At 41.9% G+C, this 20,190-nt stretch overlaps 3 protein-coding genes across 3 annotated transcripts; 2 read left to right on the forward strand and 1 right to left on the reverse strand.

Annotated features, from left to right (window-relative positions):
• Nucleotides 1–9: 9 nt before the first annotated feature.
• LOC130182789 (uncharacterized) lies at nucleotides 10–13,345 on the reverse strand. Its single transcript, XM_056397938.1, has 7 exons — nucleotides 13,060–13,345; nucleotides 12,554–12,678; nucleotides 11,290–11,500; nucleotides 6,013–6,346; nucleotides 4,200–4,342; nucleotides 1,505–1,716; nucleotides 10–759 (listed from the first exon to the last, which is right to left on the reverse strand). The coding sequence occupies exons 1-7, from the start codon at nucleotides 13,207–13,209 to the stop codon at nucleotides 432–434; spliced, it is 1,503 nt and encodes a 500-aa protein (XP_056253913.1). The 5' UTR covers nucleotides 13,210–13,345; the 3' UTR covers nucleotides 10–431.
• Nucleotides 13,346–13,483: 138 nt separating this feature from the next.
• On the forward strand, nucleotides 13,484–17,115 carry htatsf1 (HIV-1 Tat specific factor 1). Its single transcript, XM_056397183.1, has 10 exons — nucleotides 13,484–13,654; nucleotides 14,046–14,210; nucleotides 14,463–14,697; nucleotides 14,930–14,977; nucleotides 15,080–15,234; nucleotides 15,405–15,568; nucleotides 15,718–15,814; nucleotides 15,949–16,038; nucleotides 16,149–16,286; nucleotides 16,710–17,115. Exons 2-10 carry the CDS (start codon nucleotides 14,046–14,048, stop codon nucleotides 16,965–16,967), a joined length of 1,350 nt encoding a protein of 449 aa, XP_056253158.1. The 5' UTR covers nucleotides 13,484–13,654; the 3' UTR covers nucleotides 16,968–17,115.
• A 129-nt stretch (nucleotides 17,116–17,244) lies between these two features.
• Nucleotides 17,245–19,877, forward strand: LOC130182341 (DNA ligase 1-like). Its single transcript, XM_056397184.1, has 2 exons — nucleotides 17,245–19,080; nucleotides 19,208–19,877. Exons 1-2 carry the CDS (start codon nucleotides 18,352–18,354, stop codon nucleotides 19,637–19,639), a joined length of 1,161 nt encoding a protein of 386 aa, XP_056253159.1. The 5' UTR covers nucleotides 17,245–18,351; the 3' UTR covers nucleotides 19,640–19,877.
• Nucleotides 19,878–20,190: the final 313 nt, after the last annotated feature.

Below are 20,190 nucleotides of genomic sequence, written 5' to 3' on the forward strand. Positions count from 1 at the left end.
TGTCTACAAGATAACGGCTGATAGTGTGCCAACTACATGGTGCATAAAATAACAATGCTCATAAATACAAAAACATAACAGAATACTGACTTTCAGCCATCAGCTGCACTTGAGCTAGAGACAAATTCCCTGTAGTGTTTACTCGTGTGTCCATGCCCGTCGCTGCAGGATACAGCCACTGTGGTTTACTGTGATGAAGTGAGGTAGATAATTGGTTTTCATCCTTGTACAAAGTCAATGTAAAGAAAAATATTAATAGCACAAATGCCCAACAGATTAAATAAGTTATGTTGCATCACTTTCACCAGCAATACTACACCGAATACTCTAGTAAAACTACAACTACTTTTACTCATCCTACTACTATGATGGTGATAAGTGCACGATCAATGTGTACCGCGTCTGCACCTCTGTGTGGCTCGCCTGTCGCTCTATGATGCAGTAACATTGGTTCTCTCAGACTCTGCGAGACCAGATTCGGTTGCGTTGTCAATCCTATTGAGCCCACTCCTGTCGTCTGATTCGGCTACTCTGGTTGGCTGCTGCACGAGTCCCTGAGCAGTCAGAGGCCAGGGCACAGTGGGTGGTGGAGTGGTGGTATGCTGCGGAGCGTCCGATTGGCTGAGAGAGCAGGTGCTGCTGAAGCTTCTGCACAGTGCCCCCCAGTGCTGCTCGCACTGTTCCCGCAACCGCCGGCTGACCCACGACCTGACCTCGTCTCCGCACTTCAACAGGAAGTTCACCAGCTCCACGTACGGTCTGGTACGACGCACACACAAGAAAAAATTATTATTTTTTTTTTGTTCATGTTTGTTCCACTATTCAAAGTCAGACTAGAGGAACTGTTGGGGACAGAGGATACTGGCAGGTTCTGGATACTGAATTTTTCCTAATTTCCCTAATTTCTCAAGTCAATTGCTTTAACGTCACCATCATTAGCTTACTAGACATTTTGATGTCATAGCATGAAAAACAAGTGTTACTAATAACACTAATGACAAATACCAATGAATATCACATTTCCATCATGTTTTCTGCATTTTTATATTTTTTATTTCATTGATTTTTCATGATTTTAATGGCACCTGACTGTTTATCTTGATGAACCACCTCCTAATATTTGCATAATGATAGTGTCTAGATTAATTACCATTTTTCTTTTGCTGATTTTCCCAAACCTAGCTTGTGAGCCACACCAGGACCATTCTTTGAAAAAGGAAATAACAAACATGGCTCCTGGTGATTAAAAACCATTGAAATATCTGACATGAAATTTTAGTTACCCTAGTAGAGGAGTCATTAAATCAGCAGACTGATTCTGTAATGCCAGTTAACACAGCAATACCTGTGTAAACACTGATAACATTAGCCACCATAAGCTACTTGCTATGCAAAGAGTGCTGCATCATTCACTGAGGATGGTTTCGCTGACTCCTTTTTTTTTGTTGGGGTGGTGATAAAAGCTTGCTGGTTAATTGTTAATGTGTTTCTCTCTCTCTCTCACCCCGGGGGAAACATCAAGTGGAACTGGACCAGGTTGCCCATGGTGTCCATGTGGTCCCGTAGTGCCAGGCACAGCTGGTGTTTGGAGTAGCACTCTCTCTGGAGCAAGAACACCATCTCTTTTACCGCTGAGCACCGGCGGCTCACACAGCTGAAGCGCTGTCGAAGTCCCAGCGCCATGCACCGCAACGCATCCTTCACAAATGACTTGCCCTGGGAGGAGGAGGAGAGCGACAGGAGGACTAAATGGGACATTTCTGATGGTACGTTTAGCAAAGCTGCATATTCTGAGTGTCAAATCTGGCCTGGGATGTGTTTCTGCCCATTCTTTGATCTCTACTGCATTTTTGGAATAAAATAAAACTACCTTCATCTTTTATTTGCTGTGTGCATTAGATCCATTAGACATGCTTGAGTGTGTCATTCTCTGGAAAACAGTTTAGAATCAGATTATTTTTAAAAGTTTAATATAACACACGTGCTATATGTACTTTGAGGGAGTTGTTAGTTGCTGTAATAATCCCTCTACAAAGTGATTGTGACCACCAGTCAGTACGGAGAGGAGGAATGATTACAACAGTCTGTAACTCTCTCATTGCTGCTTTTATAAAGGTATGGTTAATGTGTTGGCAATCATGGGTCTGTACTAAGACTGATACTTGATATCTGAAGGAGTTTGGAAGGTGGTATACTTTTCTTTAATCTTTCAGAGCTTCACTACAAAAACAAATCAAACAATGTTTGTCTGCTTATTACCTACAGCAATAATCTAGCATGACTTCCAAAGCCTAGGAGAACATCATGACCTAACTACATTAGTTTGTGGGGTTACAGGTTACGTAAAGACGGACAACTAGCTCATCCACTATGTGGAAGCTGGCCCTGGAAGCTGGAAGGGTAATGGGTAATGTTAGCAACGCCGTCCTGCTCGCCATTGGATTTGGGAGCTTTACACTGCTGCAACCGCAGCTGTTAGTTACTGGAGATAGAATTACATTAGCTGAACACATCTGTTGGTTCTCATCCCAGTCTTTTCTCTTGTAACATAAAAAGATACTGTTTGTATGTAGTAGTAGTAAGTGTGGTTATAATACTTGGACTAGTCAGCTCATATCTACTATTAACTCAACAATACCAGAACAGTGCTTTATTTATGTCTATTTTATCATCAGTGGATGAGGCTCATGGTGAGACTGACTTTCTGCCTGGGTCATGCAACTTTAGCAAAACGTCATGTACATAACCATGACCTAGATATTTATTAAATATGCATATTTAAGATGCCTTTACAGGAATGTACAGATCCCTGAACTGACATACTGGGCACAGGCCCAGGAGCCCAAGGGGTCAGGGGGGCAGCTGTATTAAGTGACTTAACATTTCTTGTTGGGAAGTCGATTCAAATAACTACAAAAAGTGCAAAATGACCAAAGAGATATTCAGAGATAAAACACCCAAAAAGACACCTTTAAATCTGTGGCTCTTACTCCTGTGTAGGAGGGGTAGGGACAGGCTCATTGTATCCTGATCTGTCCATGTTTACAGGGAACTCATTTTCAGCTGGAAACATTAAAAAGTCAGGCAGAGACGGTTTTCTCAACCAGTTCATGGAGCAAACATATGCTTCATTTGCTAGCTAGCTACAGCTGATGATATCTGCTCACGACAGTTGCAATTTCAGCAAAACTGACGGCTAGAAATGAGAAGCTGCTGTCGTCTACCTCGGTTTAAAATCAATGGTGGCAAATTTATTACTCGATTATCATTTTAAACTGCACGGAAAGTTTAGTGTGAAAATGGAAAGCTTGACAGCATGACTACATCTGTTGTAGTGGCCTACTTGTTAGATGACCCACTGTGTTAACTAGTCCTTTATGAGGCTGATGAAGGCGGCGTTTGAGAGTTGGACTGCAAGACAATGAGCTAAAAAGAGAATAAAAAAGCTGAGCAGAGCTACAGTTGGATGATAATTCTCTGTGGTCATTATCCCAATAACACATACTCGTGTTGTGAATGAACAGGTCACATCTATAGTTGGGGGTTATAGTTTGAAAGATTGTATTACAAGAAAATAAATCAAGGCAAGTGCAATATTTTCTTACAGTGAGTTATACTGTGTGGCCATTAACACACTGTAACTTAAAGCATCAGTAATGTGTGCTATGGTGACTTTAATTTGACACCTCCCAACCAATCGGAGACAAGTACTTCCTGTTGCAATTCAATGAATCTTATGATATTGTTTGTATGGTAATGTTTGTGTATGGAAGTGTCTAAGTCACTCACAGATCGTCACTGAACATCATCCACTGCCTGTTCATGCTGGAGACGCATTAGACCTGCATCACTCTCTCATGCACTTCTATTCTAGTAAAGTAGACAAGCTGTTCCCTCTCTCATTTCACTTCCCCTCTCAGATTGTTCTGTAACTAGTGCCACACATAACTATACACTGCTCCTTATATGACAAACATTCCTCACAAATGACTGTAATGACTGAAGGGATTAAATGAAATAACGACATGTATCCAAATATGTCTGATCTCAGTCTGCCCTCGGTGGCTGTTGCACACAGTTTCAGGCAGTGTTAGCAAAAGTGAGGTCTAATGGTAAACAAATTACTTCAATAAAAAAAAATTAAAGTGTTGTTCTAATTGAGTGTGTGAAATGAGGTCAGACTCTCGTGCTGTACTCACCTGTGAGTCGTAGCGCCCGGCGTTGTGCAGCAGGGTGAGACAGATGTGGTGCAGCCCTTGGATTTCACAGGAGTTGTTGTTGAAACACTGAAATGTCCCGCAGCCAACGTCCCCTGAACTCACCAGGCAACTCTGAATCTCCACTGAGAGGGACAGAAACAGAGACAGATCAGTGTTAACTTCATTAATGAGAAACCACAGTGCAGAGTGTGTGTCCCACACATGTACTACTGTGCTGTTATCTGCTGCACCTTTTCAAGGGAGTACACTACAATAACATCACATCAGGACGACCTACAGTACATCAGGTCAACAGAAAGAAAAGTTATCTGCCTCATGTAATTTAAGTAGTTGTGAGTTGAGTGTTCCTTTGTGAGGCTATCTTGTTGAGTTCAGTTTTGTTTTCAGAGAAGTTTAACCTTGCACACCGTCTTGGTTTTGGTCTGTACCGGACTAAATCCTCACATAACCATTTGAAAGCTCTGAGTCTCCTGATTTACATCTGAGCATTTCAGGATCTTGCCCATATCACTGCAACACCTGCTGACACAGAATCAGCTCAGACTTGTGGCTGAAGGGTTTTCCCACACAAAAGGCAATTATACAAAAAAAGACACACTGTTCAAAGGAGCGGGGTTATGATTGTAATCAAAAGCGTTGAAGAACAATAACCTTTTATTTTGGGTACATTATATTTGGGGCTGTTTGGTCACAGGTTCAGTACTTCTACTTCACAGGCTACACTGTGGTGGACAGCAGGGATGAGCTGAGTCAGTGATGGACAACAATGCTTTTACTTAAAGCAATATCTCGTTACAGTTAGACACAACACATAAATACAAATGTTGTTTTGAGAGAGAGACTTTTTTTCTGTTTGGCTGAGGACATTCTGGTCACTGGGCCGAAGCAAGCGACATGAGACTGATCACGTTTTGACGCGCGGCTTTAGTTTGTGTTGAGTTAATCTTTAACCAGCGCTCGGGACTGTTATCCTGCTGCTGTTCTCGCTGTGACGGGCCTCTCCTGACCGCTGTTGCTTCTCTTGATGTTGTGCAGCCTGCAGGTCAGCTCCGGGCCGGAGGTGCCGTCATGCACCGCCCTGCTGGTACGGAGGGAATGTGCTTGGACAGGATCGAGCCGCCGGAGCTACGCATTGAATTACAAGCCACCAACTGCGCAGGAGAGCAAACGGAGAGGTGCGACCCGGCACGGTACGGCCCGACGCACAGCCCGGTCTGTGGAACCGACAGGCTGCACGGAATGTAAACCATCCCGCGGGAGCATTATTTTAACGATGCAATGGGGGGGGGACCCAAATATACACAAGTACACAAATGGGGTCACCTCACTTTCCTGCAGACACTATGCAACTGTCACTATTAATATATTAATTATCAGTATTATAGCCTAATGACATGGCAGCCCATGTGTTACCATCAAGGCTACTGAACATTTATAATTCAGGTGTTCTCCAGTGAGATCCAGACATCACACAACAGGCCCATCATTAAAGCGGCAGGTAGAGGAAGCACTGAATTATTTTTCTGTTGTCGGCTGCAAAATAGACATAATCCTGTGCCTGTCCATAAACAAACTGTAAACTTTTCAGTGCCTACAAGCACTTTTAGATACACGCTGAGAGATCTTCCTGCAGAGACAGCTCTGTGGGGACCTGTGCTGCGAGTCGGGCTACCGTGCACTTGCTTTGAACTCAGTATTTTCTAATAATGAAAGAAGTAAACGACCAAAGATTAATACTTCTGGAGAGCATCCATATGCGAGCATCAGAGGCGCAGCTCGGGTCCCAACTCACCTGTGCTCTGCAGAGAGAGGCGTCTTTTGGCCTGGCTCGCTTGTTTCTCCTGGGCATCATGCGGATCCACGGTCAGCACCTGTTGACAGGCCACGAGCAGGAAAAACACAAAAACCAAAGCGGACAAGTTGACCGGCATGTCTGACACTAACTGAAGCTCTGTTTTCTGTCTGGTTTGCGGGCTGTAGCAGCAGCAGTAGCAGCAGCAGCAGGAGTGTAGCCTTGCAGAGGGGTTTCCACTACACAGCATGACCGCGGCATGAAGGGCTGATATATATATAAAGCTGAACGGGAGTTGCGCGTCCACGACGATCTGAGTGAAGGGAGCTTGTGTCTCCACCAATCACGGCGCAGCTTCGTGAGCGCGCAGCAGACTGGAGCTAAAAGTTTATCATTGATGAGAGGAAGAGAGGAGCGACAATAGCAGAATGGATTTGATGTGCCTGAACAAACTGGCTTGACTGATGACTGGGCTCCGGTCTGGTTTCGTTTTCCTATTTCATTATTAATCCAATAACTGAATGATGAATGGAGGAGAGAAACGGGGACAGGCAGGAGGAGTGAGGTTCATGCTGGGAGAGAATTGGCCATAAAATAAATCCCACATTCATAAACTCCCCAAAAAGTAAAAAAAAGTTCTTATAAGGTCTTCCTGTTCCTCCGGAGTCTGCGGGGGTAAGTGAAGGTCAGCCACTCAAGACATCCACACTCAATTAACCCGCCAGCCAGCCGTGTGTGTGTGTGTGTGTGTGTGTTTGAGGGTTAGCAGCTGCCTTCTTGGCAGGGAGACGTGCAGTGAGGAACGTATCAGAAGCACCCAGACTGAAAGAGAGAGCAGGAGTATGAGAAGAGGGTCAGGTTTTTCAAATTATTAGAGTGCTGCATTCCCGTAAACTTACTTTTGTTCACATTATGTCTGTCTAATATACTTTCTGCACTGCAGTGCACCTATAGTAGCCATAGTTACACAAAAATATTCAACTTTCTCGCAAGGCTTAATTTATAAAGGGTTTAAACTTGGGACTGATTGATAATAATATTGTTGGGTTTGTGTAAATAATATAAAGAGAAGGTCTAGATCTGCTCTATTTGGAAAGTGCCTTGAGATAACTTCTGTTGTGAATTGGCAACATACAAATAAAAATTGACTGACTTGACTTAATAAATCACTTACTAGTGCTTTATAAATTAGTTAAAAGTTAACTGGAAAAATGTTGGGCTGCCTGGTTGTGTAAAATCTTTATTTATTCACTTATTTCTAGAGTCAATGCACAGCAGTTCTTTGAGCTACATGCTAACAATGACAATGCTGATGTTTAGTGTGTTTAGTCAACCATGTTCACCAACTTAGTTTCACGTTACCCTGCCAATGTCGGCATTGGCTGATGGGAATATTTTTGCAGGCGTTTAGATCAATTTAATTTTTAACCTGATGATGCTACTAAATGAAATGTTATGGGTATTGCCACAATTATTACAATTCATCCTCTGGGCACCATGAATGTGTGAGCTAAATTTCATGGCAATCTGGCCAAAGGTTGTTGAGACATTTTGCTCAAAACCACAACACGTCAACCTCAAGGTGGCGCTAGAGGAAGAAGTCGGAAGATGACCAAAGTCATTAGGATCCATCCTCTGAGGACCATGTAACAGTCTAACAGGCCGAAATGTTGAGATATTTCAGTCCGGACCACAGTGGTGGAGTGACTGAGATGGACCCTATAGAGAGAATAAGACTGAGACAAACCAAAATCCATTTAACACCTTATTAACAGTTTATAACTGCAGACTTCAAGTCTTTATTAATGACTTATTAAGATTTGTAACTACAAAAGTGAGAAACCCATGAGCCCTTGATTGATTATCAACATTTATAATGATGGATAAACACTTTCTAACTGCTCTGTAAAGCTCTATAATAAAACCATCACTTACACCTTATAATCCCTCTAACCCTTCAAAGTATATTTCCACTGCACATGCCTACTTCAGATTTTCACCCGTTTTCATTTTACAAAAAGTGCACACATAAATTTGTCTTTATATACATGTGAGGACCTTCACTGACATAATGCATTGCTTGTAGCATCTACTCCAAACTATAACTAAACACCTAAGCTCAACCCTTACCCGAACCCCAACATAAACCTAATTCTGACCTCAACCTTAAAACCAATCAATCTTTTGAAGTAGTGCGGACTGGCAGAAATGTCCTCACTGTGATGGTTGAATTGAAACTGGTCCTCACAAAGACAGAAATAAAAGTCTGCACACACTCAAACAGGGAGACTTTTTGGTAAATACTCTCTCATGTCAAAATGTTTATAAATGGTGATGTTTTTTTTTCTATTTTCTGCTTTTTCAATGCTTAATATTTATTTCTGATGGTTTAATTTTACCTCAGATATATTATGAGGCTGTTTCTGTCTCGGTATTTTGTCACTATAGCTCCCAATGTTTGTCTGTTCCCTAAATGCAACTTGAAGTTGAGTTACGCTTTGTCTTCTTCACGATGCGTTCAGATCTTGCAGCATAGTTGTTGTTTGTATGTTTTGATTCATAACGGCAATGACCTCTGGCCCCTGACATCCATGGAAGGACAGGTCAGTCATGTGACACTATGACATCATCATCTTCATGTGAGCCAAACAAATACCTCATACCTCTCCCTCCTCTGTCTCCTTAGGTTTATCTACCCTGCATCCAAGAGGCCTTCAGTGAACATGGGTGAGAACAAAGTGTGTGTATGTTGCAGTGGGAGGTCAAGGTAGAAAAGACGGGGTGTGTTTATGTGTGTGTGTCCGTACAGGGGCCCAGTTGGGGAAGACACACTCTTACAGGGGCTAATGTTTGAATGTTTGGACGTCGGTTGGAGGACTTTTTTTTTTTTTTTCGCAACCTTTCCCACTCATTCTGTCTCATCTTGCTTCAAAACAACATCCCACAGCTTCCCTCGCACAACCCGATGACCACCCACACATTGACCCTTCACCCCGACACAGAACATACACACAAACACAGACTCACATGCCCAAAATGGCACACTAATGCACATAGACACTACTGTGCAAACAGCACACATGCAGGACCCTCTTGTCTCTTACATGATCATGTTGTAAACAACACTCTACATGTTTGCCTCTGTATGTGTGTGCGTGCATATAGATCAAATTCACAAGTATCTGCTTTGTGAGAATTGATCTGAGGAGGAAGCATTGCCATAACCTTTGGGTTTAATAACTCTTTTGCTCTCATGTGTTCTTCTCACTACAGTTCATATGGCAAGATGCAAAACTTGGAACAACTTCAAGGACGATGTTGCTGGTCTTAATAAGTGTCTGTTCATGCAAATCAAAGGCAGATTTGCTACATTTTCATGTGCTGAGGTTTGGACAAGTTTACCTCCAGTGTGATTTCATTTGTGTGAAGAAATGCTTGTGATAACCTCAACAGCATCATTATTTCTTCAGTAAAAAGTAGTTCCAGTGAAAACAGGTTGAGGTGAGGTCTACAGATCATTCTTTTTCCAGGACTTTATTTTTTTAAAGACCAGCTGCCGCTGAGTTTCTCAAACACATTTTTGATGCTTTGAGCAACACCAGGTGTAATTAAGAACATGGGCAGATGTCATGTCCCAGGTATCATGGTTATAAAGCACTGTATTAATTGATTTCTTATTAGACATTTTTTTTTCAAGAAACTATTGCATATTTAATCTTTAAATGGACAGATTTATATCATTAATTTATTAAAAAAATGAATTAATATACTCTTCCATCAATTCAATTTGTTCTGTGCATCTGATACAACACTCTCCACCATCTTCATAGGGAGATAACTAGGATTTCACACCCACACACACAGACAGACAGATGAACAAAGAGCATTATATTTACAGACACACACTCTGACACACATACTTGTGTTAAAGTATGGCTCAGTCTTCGGCCAAAAACAAGTAGTTAAATCGATATAGTTACGCAACGTGTGATGACGCACACACAGATACTCAAACCTGACTGAGGTTTAAGTCTGGATTTATGGAGGCTCTGAGAGTGACAGAGAGGGACTACTTACAGCTTAAGTCTATTACTTTTACCTGTTGACATGATGCACATATAAATATTTTAAGGCTATTTTAAAAACACCATTACGCACGTCTCTGCAGGGTTGGTGGTATATTTTACAACACAGGATCAACGCAGCTAGTTGGAGTGCACTTCCAACTTCTCTAATATGCAGATAGGGAATGTATATGAGTGGCAGTAACAGCAAAACCAATTCAGATGATGGATTTAAGAGGTTTGTCTCTAAAATGTCAACCTTGAAACTTTTTTTTTTTGGTGGATTCAGCTATACAATACCTACATACGAGAACAACTACCCCACCTGGTGGTACTGGGCTCTCCTCTTTTTTCACTGCAGCAAACACACAAACCTTCTGCCGACACTCAGAGGAAATGATCTTTTCACAGACTTACCCGTTATCTTACATACAGTCCATCACAGTATCTTTACTGAAAACGCCTAAAGGAGTACAATAAGAAAAAAAAAAAAGACAGAGAGGAACATGTTGACAACCGTGTTTAGTAAAGAAGATGGGAAGCATAATCAATACTACATACTCAATACATACACAAAAAGGAAACCTGACATGGTGTGATGAAAAATTAAGACCTTTAAATACAGAACAAAATATATTTACATACCGACGTCACTCATCAGTCTGAATCAGAGTAGACAGAGTTTGAAAGTTTAGATTGTAGTTATTCAACATGTTATTAGTGGAAAAGGTCTGAATATGTCTACATGTTCACAAACACCCTGAGTGAAAAACAACACACAGCACTCCAAAATAAAAATCTTGTTCAATATTTGATTTAAAAAAAAAAGAAAAGAAAAAAAAGAAAAAAAAAAAAGGCCAGTGACAAAAAGATTCAAAAGTAATAATCCAGGTTTGTGCCATGCAGTGCAGTAACAGTGCAACTTCTCCAGCTGTATCCTCGTGCAGCACAGACGGGCAATGAAACAACATCTGATGCTGAACATTTTGAATGCAGTTACACTCCTGACTTTAGTCCCTTTAATGAGGCATAGCAGGAAACACCCTCCTCCTCTCGTGTGATGGCGCACCTTTCAAAAATGCTAACATAGCCATACAACATTGTGTGTAGACCAGCATGTGTACCTGCAGCAGGAGAGAACATACAGATTTCTCTACTGTATTTCTAAACCTTCTTGATCTTTGACTGTACTTCAGTTTTTAAACAGACCTCATGGGGTTTTGGGGCCAGAGGCAGAGGGGGCCTCCTGAAGTTCTGTCTGTTCAGATGGTGCAGAGTTAGAACTTAAGGCGCTTTCCTCCCTCCTGTCCCCTGACAGGAAGTCATGGATGGCAGTTTCTATGTGCGGCCGGAAAGTGTGGTTCATTTTGGGGTCCACAACCTGTGTGATGATCCTGTCCACACCGGACTCCAACATGCCCGACCTAAAAAACATGACACAAACAGGAGTTACACCTAACAACAACAACAACAACAACAACAACAACAAAAAACAAGTGGGTGCTGAAGAAATAGGAGTGAAAAAAGTACTGTTATTTGGATTAACATTTACTCATGAAAAACTTAGTTAGATATGGTCCCCATTAAAAGAAGTCGAACTCCATCGACTTTACAAGTGAGAAATAGTACTCAGTGGAGAGTAAAACATAACCTGTGAAAAGAGTTGTACAGCTAGAGATGGGACAGATTCCCACATGTAAGCATTCATGTCATCATGACAGTTGTATGGTAGAAAAGTTGCTTGTGCGAAAATTAAAACCACAGTGAATTGACAATATTGCACTACATTTAATTTGTGTTGAATAACCATGAATGACAGATTATGACAAACCAGGAATTTGTTTTTACTTCCTTACTAATGTGCTCCATATCAGATGTATTGGAGCTTGCTGAAAAATATGGCTTTCCCAGTCGTAAGTACAACCAAGTCAGAAACTGGTCAACTACAAAATGACTGGGAATAATAGGAACCAGGATTTATAGTGTGGGTACATGGGTTTTGACTAGACCTGCAACGATTAGTCAAATCATCATGTAGTCATTCGAAAGAAAATTAAATCTGTTACTATTTTGAAAGCAAGTTAATCATTTAGGTTTTTTTTTTTACCCCAATCAAAACACCAGTAAGACTATTATAATTAGAATCAAAACAATCATTAATCGCAGCCCTACTTCTACCATCTTTCTCTTCAATCTGTCTCTTTGGAGTCCTCACATTTTATAAATGTGCAATATTAAACATCTGGAGAGCCGCTTTCATAGAACAATGTGGCACACTGACTGGATTTCAATTTCATATATCATGGCAAAGGCGTGCTATGAAATCATGAACTGCAGACTACTTTATGACTAACAACATAAAACATATATGCCTATCCAGAAGCAAGTTCTTTATAGCACAGTACGTTTTACCTTGTTAATCCTTTACACTGCAAACAGGACGGGTAGTACAGTCAAAGACAGAAAGTAACACTCACTGAACAACACTTTGCCTCAGTCCATTCCTCATCTGGTTCTTGTTGATAGACGGGTTCCAGTCTTGTGTGCTCAGGTGCGACGTGACATAGTTGTCTACTTTCTGTCGCAGGTTTTGATAGGCAGGCTGGCAGAGATGACAGTGACAGAAATGTAAGCTTCTGCAGTCGGTATGAAAAAGTTTGGCAACCACTGGGCAATTTACACAAATTTCCTTTGGAAGTTACTGTGCAATAAAATTTGAAAGGCTCTTTTTAAATGTGTTTTCTGCAGGAGTTGATCTACTTCTTTTCACTCCAAAAACCAAACATAATACAACTACTACTATACTACACTAATACTGCAGTAATAGGACGCAATAGCAAAACATACTGCAGCTTATATGGAGGGTATATTGTAGCACAGCTAAATGTATTTCAGTTAAATTAACAACGGGTTAACGCCGACCAGAAGCTATGTCAACACTGTCTAGCGTTAGCTTGGACTCTGGCTAAAGTTAGCTGCCTACCTTCGTATCAACGTCGGCCAGGCAGTCCCGACGGAACTCGTCAAAAAGCCCCCGGTTCTTCAGATGCTCCACAATCATAGCAATTAGCTGAGGGTCTCCCGGAGGAAGGTTGGCCGGTCCCACGTTAACGTTACCTGTACCCTCCGCCATGCCAAACCGAAGATCTGCTACTTAACAATTATTGCAACATTGAAAGCTAGGTTAGCTAGCGAAGGTGTCGGCGCTTACAAGAAATGCGGTCGATTCGTTCTCTCGCTGACAAACTGCGGGCGGAGTGATCGTTCGTTTTGGCTCTCCTGTCCGCCACTAGTTGTAAAACGGTAGAAGCTGTATTACAAATCGAGTGCTCCATTTCCAAATGTCACACATGCGCACTCTGGATCTGACATCGGAAGTACTTTATTCAACTGTCGTCGCGGACTGGGGGTTAATGTTAGCAGGCAGTGAAATAACGCTAGATTCAAAGTATAAACTAATTTTAAAAAGCTACATCCTCAAAACAAAGAAAGTGCTCTGTTCCTAGCTCTTTAGACGGGGGGAATCTGTTCCCTTAACCTTCGCAGATTTTGGTTGGCCAGGACTATCCGTGTACAAGGTAACGCTAACTAGCTATGTTGGACAGTAGCATATGTGTTTATTATCCTGCTTTGGCCACAGCCAGGCGTCATTGTTGAACCACACTGCCTTTATTTCAGTTGTGTTGTCCATTAGAGGTTTTTGAGTTAACTTATTATCGCAGAGAAAAGACGGACCCATGTTGAGCTTCTGTTTTCTATTCTGACTTTTGTTGATAGTAAGTCATTCTAAATATAATGTGAGACTTTGACAGCTTCATATGGCAACAGCTTCTGAAATATTAAACAAGAAATGGTAAAGTAGGATATTAAATCAAAATGACTCAGGTTCATAATATAACTGCTTTGTACATGCTTTAATGTCATGGCGAGCTGACCTGGCTAATTACACATTTAACATTCTTATTGCAGATGAGTGGTGACTCAAAAGCCAACAAGGAGTTTATGGAGCAGTTGCGGATGCAGGAGCTCTACGGTCAGAGAAATGAGGATGGCTCTGACCCCTACACCTACACTGATCCAGAGGACGGGACTGTTTATGACTGGGACCATGAAAAGAAAGCCTGGTTCCCTAAAGTATGAACCTTTCTTTGCCTCTCAGTTTTTTTTTTTGTTTGTTTTTTTACATAATTTTTCCTTAAAGTCTCTAAATCTCTTTCAAGTCTATGGACAAATGTTATATGTATTTATTTCTGTTGAGCAGCATTTGCTTGAGATGTATCCTAATTTCATGTGTGAGCTGTAATCCAGTGCATTAACTTGGAATGCAAAAACTGTCCGGACACAGTTTCTGTGTTAATGTTAAGTAGGTTTGCATTGTTTTCATAGATAACAGAGGACTTCATCGCAGCCTACCAGGCCAACTATGGCTTCACTCAGGAGGGAGATCCAGATGCCAACAATGCAGCAGTGAGCACCACCGACCCAGGAGCCCCCAAACCAGACAGCAAGTCTTCAGAAAAGCAGAAACCAGCAGATGCCATCCAGAAGCCGAACAAAGACCAGCAGGAGACCCTAGTTAAAGAAGCCAAGCAGAAAGGGGAGAAGAGGAAAGCAGAGCAAGGTAACACAACATCCATAACCAGTGAGGAGAGGGAAAACCAGTGCAGTACAAGTAGAATTCTTGTTTTGTTTTGTTTTTTACACTCATTGGTGTAAAATCCGACCTTCCTTTCTGTCCAAAAATAGTGATTATGTTTGTTTACAGTTTAGATGTATATGTACAATTTCTGAGTTTAACTTTGTATAAAATGCATCCTTTGATAAAGGCCTTTTCCCCTTTTTTGTCCATGTAGGATGGTTTGATATTGATGACACCAAAAACACAAACGTCTATGTGTCAGGTTGGTATCACTAACATTTTTTTCTCATTGTCAAGGAGACAGCTGTCCAGTGAGTAGCTGACTCTGACTCTTATTATTTTTCTCCTGGTCTCCTTTCCTCAGGTCTGCCCCTTGATATCAGCACTGAAGAGTTTGTTGAATTGATGTCCAAGTGTGGCATCGTGATGCGGGACCCCATCACCGAGGAGTACAAGGTTAAACTCTACAAGGACAAATACGGAAATCTGAAGGGAGATGGCCTCTGCTGCTATCTCAAGGTCAGTTTATCCTTATGCTTGATTAATACTTTAAAAGTGTTCTCATTCTCAAAGAAATAAAGAAATAATAATTGTGGAAACTTATCCTAGAGAGCAGAAGAAGACCTCCAAAACAAGATGACAGACACACAGCTGAAATATTATTTTCTTTTTTATATTATTTTCTGCAGAAGGAGTCTGTGGCACTGGCTATGCGCCTGATTGACGAGTCAGAAGTCAGAGGTTACAGACTCCATGTGGAAGCAGCACGGTTTGAGCTAAAGGGCCAGTATGACGCGAGTAAGAAGAAGAAGAAGAGCAAAGATTATAAGAAGAAGATGCAGCAGCAACAGAAGTAAAACATCTATTTCCTGTTCTTTTTATTTATTATATCCCACTCTGCATGCAGGGATACACTCCACTTCCCACAATGCTGACGTGGATTAAGAATAGACTCGTGACTGAGCATTTTTATCTTTTACCTCTGTGTCTTTATCTTTGTAGACAGTTGGACTGGAGGCCAGAGAAGCAAGGAGACGCGAGGAAGAGGCATGAAAAAGTAGTCATCATCAGAAACATGTTTCATCCCAGTGACTTTGAGGTGTGAAGAGCAACACACATGAACATACACACTCACTCTCTCTCTCACACACACACACACACACACACACACACACACACACACTGTCCATTGTGAGTATTAATCTCTGTGCTCTCTGTGTTGCCTTTTTCCAGGAAGACCCACTGGTGTTGAATGAGTATCGTGAAGATCTGCGGACAGAGTGTGAGAAGTTCGGTGAGGTTAAGAAGGTCATCCTCTTTGATGTGAGTTTAACATCATTACTGCTTTTTTTCAAAGTCACAGCAGAATGAATCTGAATATTCCATCAGTGGCATCAATAAAGAGCTGGTTTGTGGTTGTGTTTGTGCTGCAGAGACACCCAGACGGCGTGGCATCAGTCGCATTCAAGGAGCCCGAGCAAGCCGATGCATGCATCTCGTCATTCAATGGTCGCTGGTTTGGAGGAAGGCAGCTGTCTGCTCTGCTTTGGGATGGAACGACAGACTATCAGGTACACCAACTGCAAAATATCTTAAAATATTTTTAGATTTTTGGAGAACTGGGGATGCGCAGCCAAGCTAATAAAGAAAGCAGAGTGATGTTGACCACAACTTGTAGGAGAGAGATTGTATATGGTCACTATATGAGGCTGCTTGTAGCTCAAGCCTCTTGCTTTGCATTATTTCCAACCCTTCATGTATGTACATAAACACTGAGATGTGTCTGTTAATGGGGCCTCAGCAGATTTTACACATGAAGATCAGTGTCCTGATCGTGAGGAGTAATACTCAGCCTGTGGAAACATGTAAAATTTGTTCTGTGGCTCAGGAGCAACTCTTACAAGTCTGAGAAAATGTGATCGGGGTTTTCCTGGTGTTCAGGAGCTGGAGAACTCTACTTCTGGTCAGAAATGATGTTAATTCTGTCCGTGCAGGTGGAAGAGACGGCACGGGAGCGAGAGGAACGACTGAAGGGTTGGTCTACTTTCCTGGAGGCAGGCGAACAAGGCCAGAAGAGCAACACTGCCACCAAACCAGCAGAGACGGGCGCCGCTGCAGAACCAGCAGAGGCCTCCAACACCACGGAGCCAGAACAGCACCCTGAAACAGAACCACAATCTTCACAGCAACAGGAGCAGGATTTGGACTCTACAGACAGCAGCCTGGCAGGAAGTGATGAGGAGGAGGCCTAGACACTTATATGCACATCTTTGGTCCCCATGGCAACCAATTAGGACAATCGTGCTTGAAGGTGAACTGCTGCAAGGCTCTGTGTTGATCGGTGGAGGAGGAATTTGAGCTGTTTTGTTATGTAGAAAAATAAAATCCTGATTTTGTCTACTCTATTTTCATCATTTAGGTTCAGCTTCACTTCTCATTACATTTATTTTTTAATACAGGTAATTTGCTCTGATTTGTTCTTTACTTCTTGGAGCATAATATTGTAGTAATAATCTCATTTCTATTTTTGCAATCAGGCTTTTCAGTTTTTTTAATTTTCCTTTTCAAGCACTTGAACACATCACAGAAAACTCCTGAAACAAAGGTCATCAAAAAAAGTGCTCATTGTAAAATGTTGTCCATGTCTGGATGCATCTGTACAAACACCCAGAATCACCCACCTTAATCATACAAGTAATCAGCAACACTGTTTACAATCACAGTGGCAGAGATAACGGAGCTGTTTTTAAAACATGCCCAGCTCCATTTTAGTGTTCAGTTAATGAGGCAGTTTGTCAATCGACAGAAAATCAACTGTTTTGAAAATCAAATAATAGTTTTTTTCATTGTTTTTAAGCAAAAATACCAAATATTTGCAGGTTCCAGCTTTTTAAATGTGAAGATTTGATGCTTTTTCTGTCATATATGATAGTAAACTGATTATCTTTAGTATGTAGTTTTATATTTTCTTTGATTTTACAGACATGATGATTAATTGAAAAAATAATTGGCAGATCAAATGTTAACTTCAGCCCTAGTGTCTAGTGCCTGGATCTCTGAGGGGGTGACCAGTATCATCTGTTAAGGGACCCAGACATACTAGTTTCAAATACTTTTTTTTTTTGGAATGTGCTAACGTAAACTGAAAAAAAATTAAAAATAAGAGCAGTGACGTGTTGACGTTTGGATTTGTAGGGAGAAACTTTAATATTTCATATAATGTTTAAAAAAAAAAAAAAACTTGAAATGGTTATAATATGTAAGTGTAGTTGTACTTGTTGTATTTTTTATGTTTCCAGTAGAAATCATACATGTCACATGTCATGACACATGAGGAAGCCAACACTGGGTTCTCATGATGTCGTCACATTCTGAACCCAGTTATGATGTCATACAGAACTGAAGTTCTCTTGCCTTTCAATAACATTTATTCAGCATCAAAGGCAAGAGACCTTCAGTTCACACCTGACCCCTGACAGAGACGCATCTCTTCGTGGATACAGTGACAGAACGACATCAAGTACGACATTTCAACCACTAGTTACGTTATTTGAACTTCTACTACACACACTCTGACAATCCCTTGTGGATTCAAAGAAGGAAAACCAGGAGCTTGCTGCAGAAGACGCTGCTCTTATGGAACAGCTCGCAAGCATGCAAAACAACTGGAGGAAGCGGGCAGATTACACGGTGTCAACCCTCTACAGGGCTATAAACAAACTGGACAACCTGGAAAATGACTATAAGTCTGCAAAAGCCTCGGAGAAAGAGTTTAACACCAAGGAAAAGGAGCTGGAGCAAAGACTGAAAGAAAAGGAGGAGGAAGTCCGCTCCCTTAAAGAAGAGCTGTTCTCGTGCCAACTTGAGACAGAGAGGACCAGAAAACAGCTAACCGCAATGTGCAACCAGGTCACAGCGATGGAAAACTCCCTGCCGAAAACCATCTCACAGCTCAATGCGGCGTGGCGGAGCCAGATGACTGCCAAGGAGAAGAAGGCAGTCGCTGAGCTTCAAGCGCTGCAGAAGAGCTGTGATGAAAAGGTGGCGCGCATCATTCAGGACAAGAACCAAGTGATCACCAGTGCCACAAATGAAAACATAGCACTGGCAAAGAAAAGCCTTGAGAACTTGGTTAATGTGAAGAACCTGGAATCTGAGCTGCACCAGAGAAAGACTGACTGGAGGTCAAAGGTCAGAACTCTAGAGGAGAAACTCCGATGCCAGGAGGAAGAGAAGGAGGAGCTGCAGAAATATAATGCAGACCTACAAGAGAAGTGGCTTGCAAAGGAGGAAACCTGGATCCAAAAGATCAGCAGGATGGAGGAGGACATCCAGCGCCTGACCCAGAAAAACACTGAGCTGGAGGTACGTCACATCAGCTGATCATTTTCATTTGAATAATAACATGTTGGATTGTAAGTTGTTGTTTTTTCTTTTCAAATTGAGCATTTGGAACAGAAAATACTGAAAGATTCTGTCTTTGTCTTTTCAGGAACTCACAAGCAAAACTGACAAGGAGGATGGAGAGATGGAAAAGGAGGAAGAGAAGGAAAACAAGGCAACAAAGAGGCTGAAGAAGGAGAGGAAGGAGCAGGAGAAGAAAGACAAGGAGGAGAAAGAGAGGAAGGAGCAGGAGAAGAAAGAAAAGGAGGAGAGAGAGAAGGAGAGGAGAGAGATGAAAGAGAGGAAGGAGCAGGAGAAGAAAGACAAGGAGGAGAGAGAGAAGAAGGAGAGGAAAGAGAGGAAGGAGCGGGAGAAGAAAGACAAGGAGGAGAGAGAGAAGGAGAGGAGAGAGATGAAGGAGAGGAAGGAGCAGGAGAAGAAAGAAAAGGAGGAGAGAGACAAGAAGGAGAGGAGAGAGAGGAAGGAGCAGGAAAAGAAAGACAAGGAGGAGAGAGAGAGAAGAAGGAGAGGAGAGAGATGAAGGAGAGGAAGGAGCAGGAGAAGTAAGACAAAGAGGAGAGAAAGAGAAGGAGAGGAGAGAGATGAAGGAGCAGGATAAGAAAGACAAGGAGAGAGAGGAGAAGGAGAAAGAAAAGGGTTAGCTCACCCCCCCAACGCAACCCCCTTCCAAACCCCCACACCCCTTCCCTCCCCCACTCCTCTATCCCTCAACCCTGACAACTATCCCCTCATCCCAACTCCCCCCACCCTCTTACACCTTCACCCCCGAACCCCTTCCTAACCCCCTCCCTCATCCCTTTACCTTTACCTCCAACCCACTTCCTAACCCCCCACCCCTCACCCCTTTACCTTTACCCCCCCACCCTTTATAAAAAATAAAAATAATTCAATATAAAATAATTCAGTCATATCCACTTCTTTCTGTCTTTATCAGAGACAGTGAAATTACACCTACAACAACTTGACAGCAAAGTTTTCAGATATTTAACTGTAAACTGTAGATGATCCTTCACTTTCACCTTAATACAATAAGAATTGTTTCCAGAGTCTGGAAGTTTTACTGCAGCTGAT

The sequence above is a fragment of the Seriola aureovittata genome, chromosome 15 (assembly GCF_021018895.1).
Source record: "Seriola aureovittata isolate HTS-2021-v1 ecotype China chromosome 15, ASM2101889v1, whole genome shotgun sequence".
Taxonomy (NCBI): Eukaryota; Metazoa; Chordata; class Actinopteri; order Carangiformes; family Carangidae; genus Seriola; species Seriola aureovittata.

Coding starts and splice junctions, on each gene's coding strand:
- LOC130182341 (XM_056397184.1), top strand. CDS start 18,352: ATGGAACAGCTCGCAAGCATGCAAAACAACTGGAGGAAGCGGGCAGAT. Junction 19,081..19,207: donor AGAAAAACACTGAGCTGGAG/GTACGTCACATC, acceptor TTGTCTTTTCAG/GAACTCACAAGCAAAACTGA.
- htatsf1 (XM_056397183.1), top strand. CDS start 14,046: ATGAGTGGTGACTCAAAAGCCAACAAGGAGTTTATGGAGCAGTTGCGG. Junction 14,978..15,079: donor CACAAACGTCTATGTGTCAG/GTTGGTATCACT, acceptor TCCTTTCCTCAG/GTCTGCCCCTTGATATCAGC. Junction 15,235..15,404: donor GCCTCTGCTGCTATCTCAAG/GTCAGTTTATCC, acceptor TATTTTCTGCAG/AAGGAGTCTGTGGCACTGGC.
- LOC130182789 (XM_056397938.1), bottom strand. CDS start 13,209: ATGGCGGAGGGTACAGGTAACGTTAACGTGGGACCGGCCAACCTTCCT. Junction 11,501..12,553: donor CTGAGGCAAAGTGTTGTTCA/GTGAGTGTTACT, acceptor CATGTTTTTTAG/GTCGGGCATGTTGGAGTCCG. Junction 4,343..6,012: donor CCTCTCTCTGCAGAGCACAG/GTGAGTTGGGAC, acceptor TGTCCCTCTCAG/TGGAGATTCAGAGTTGCCTG.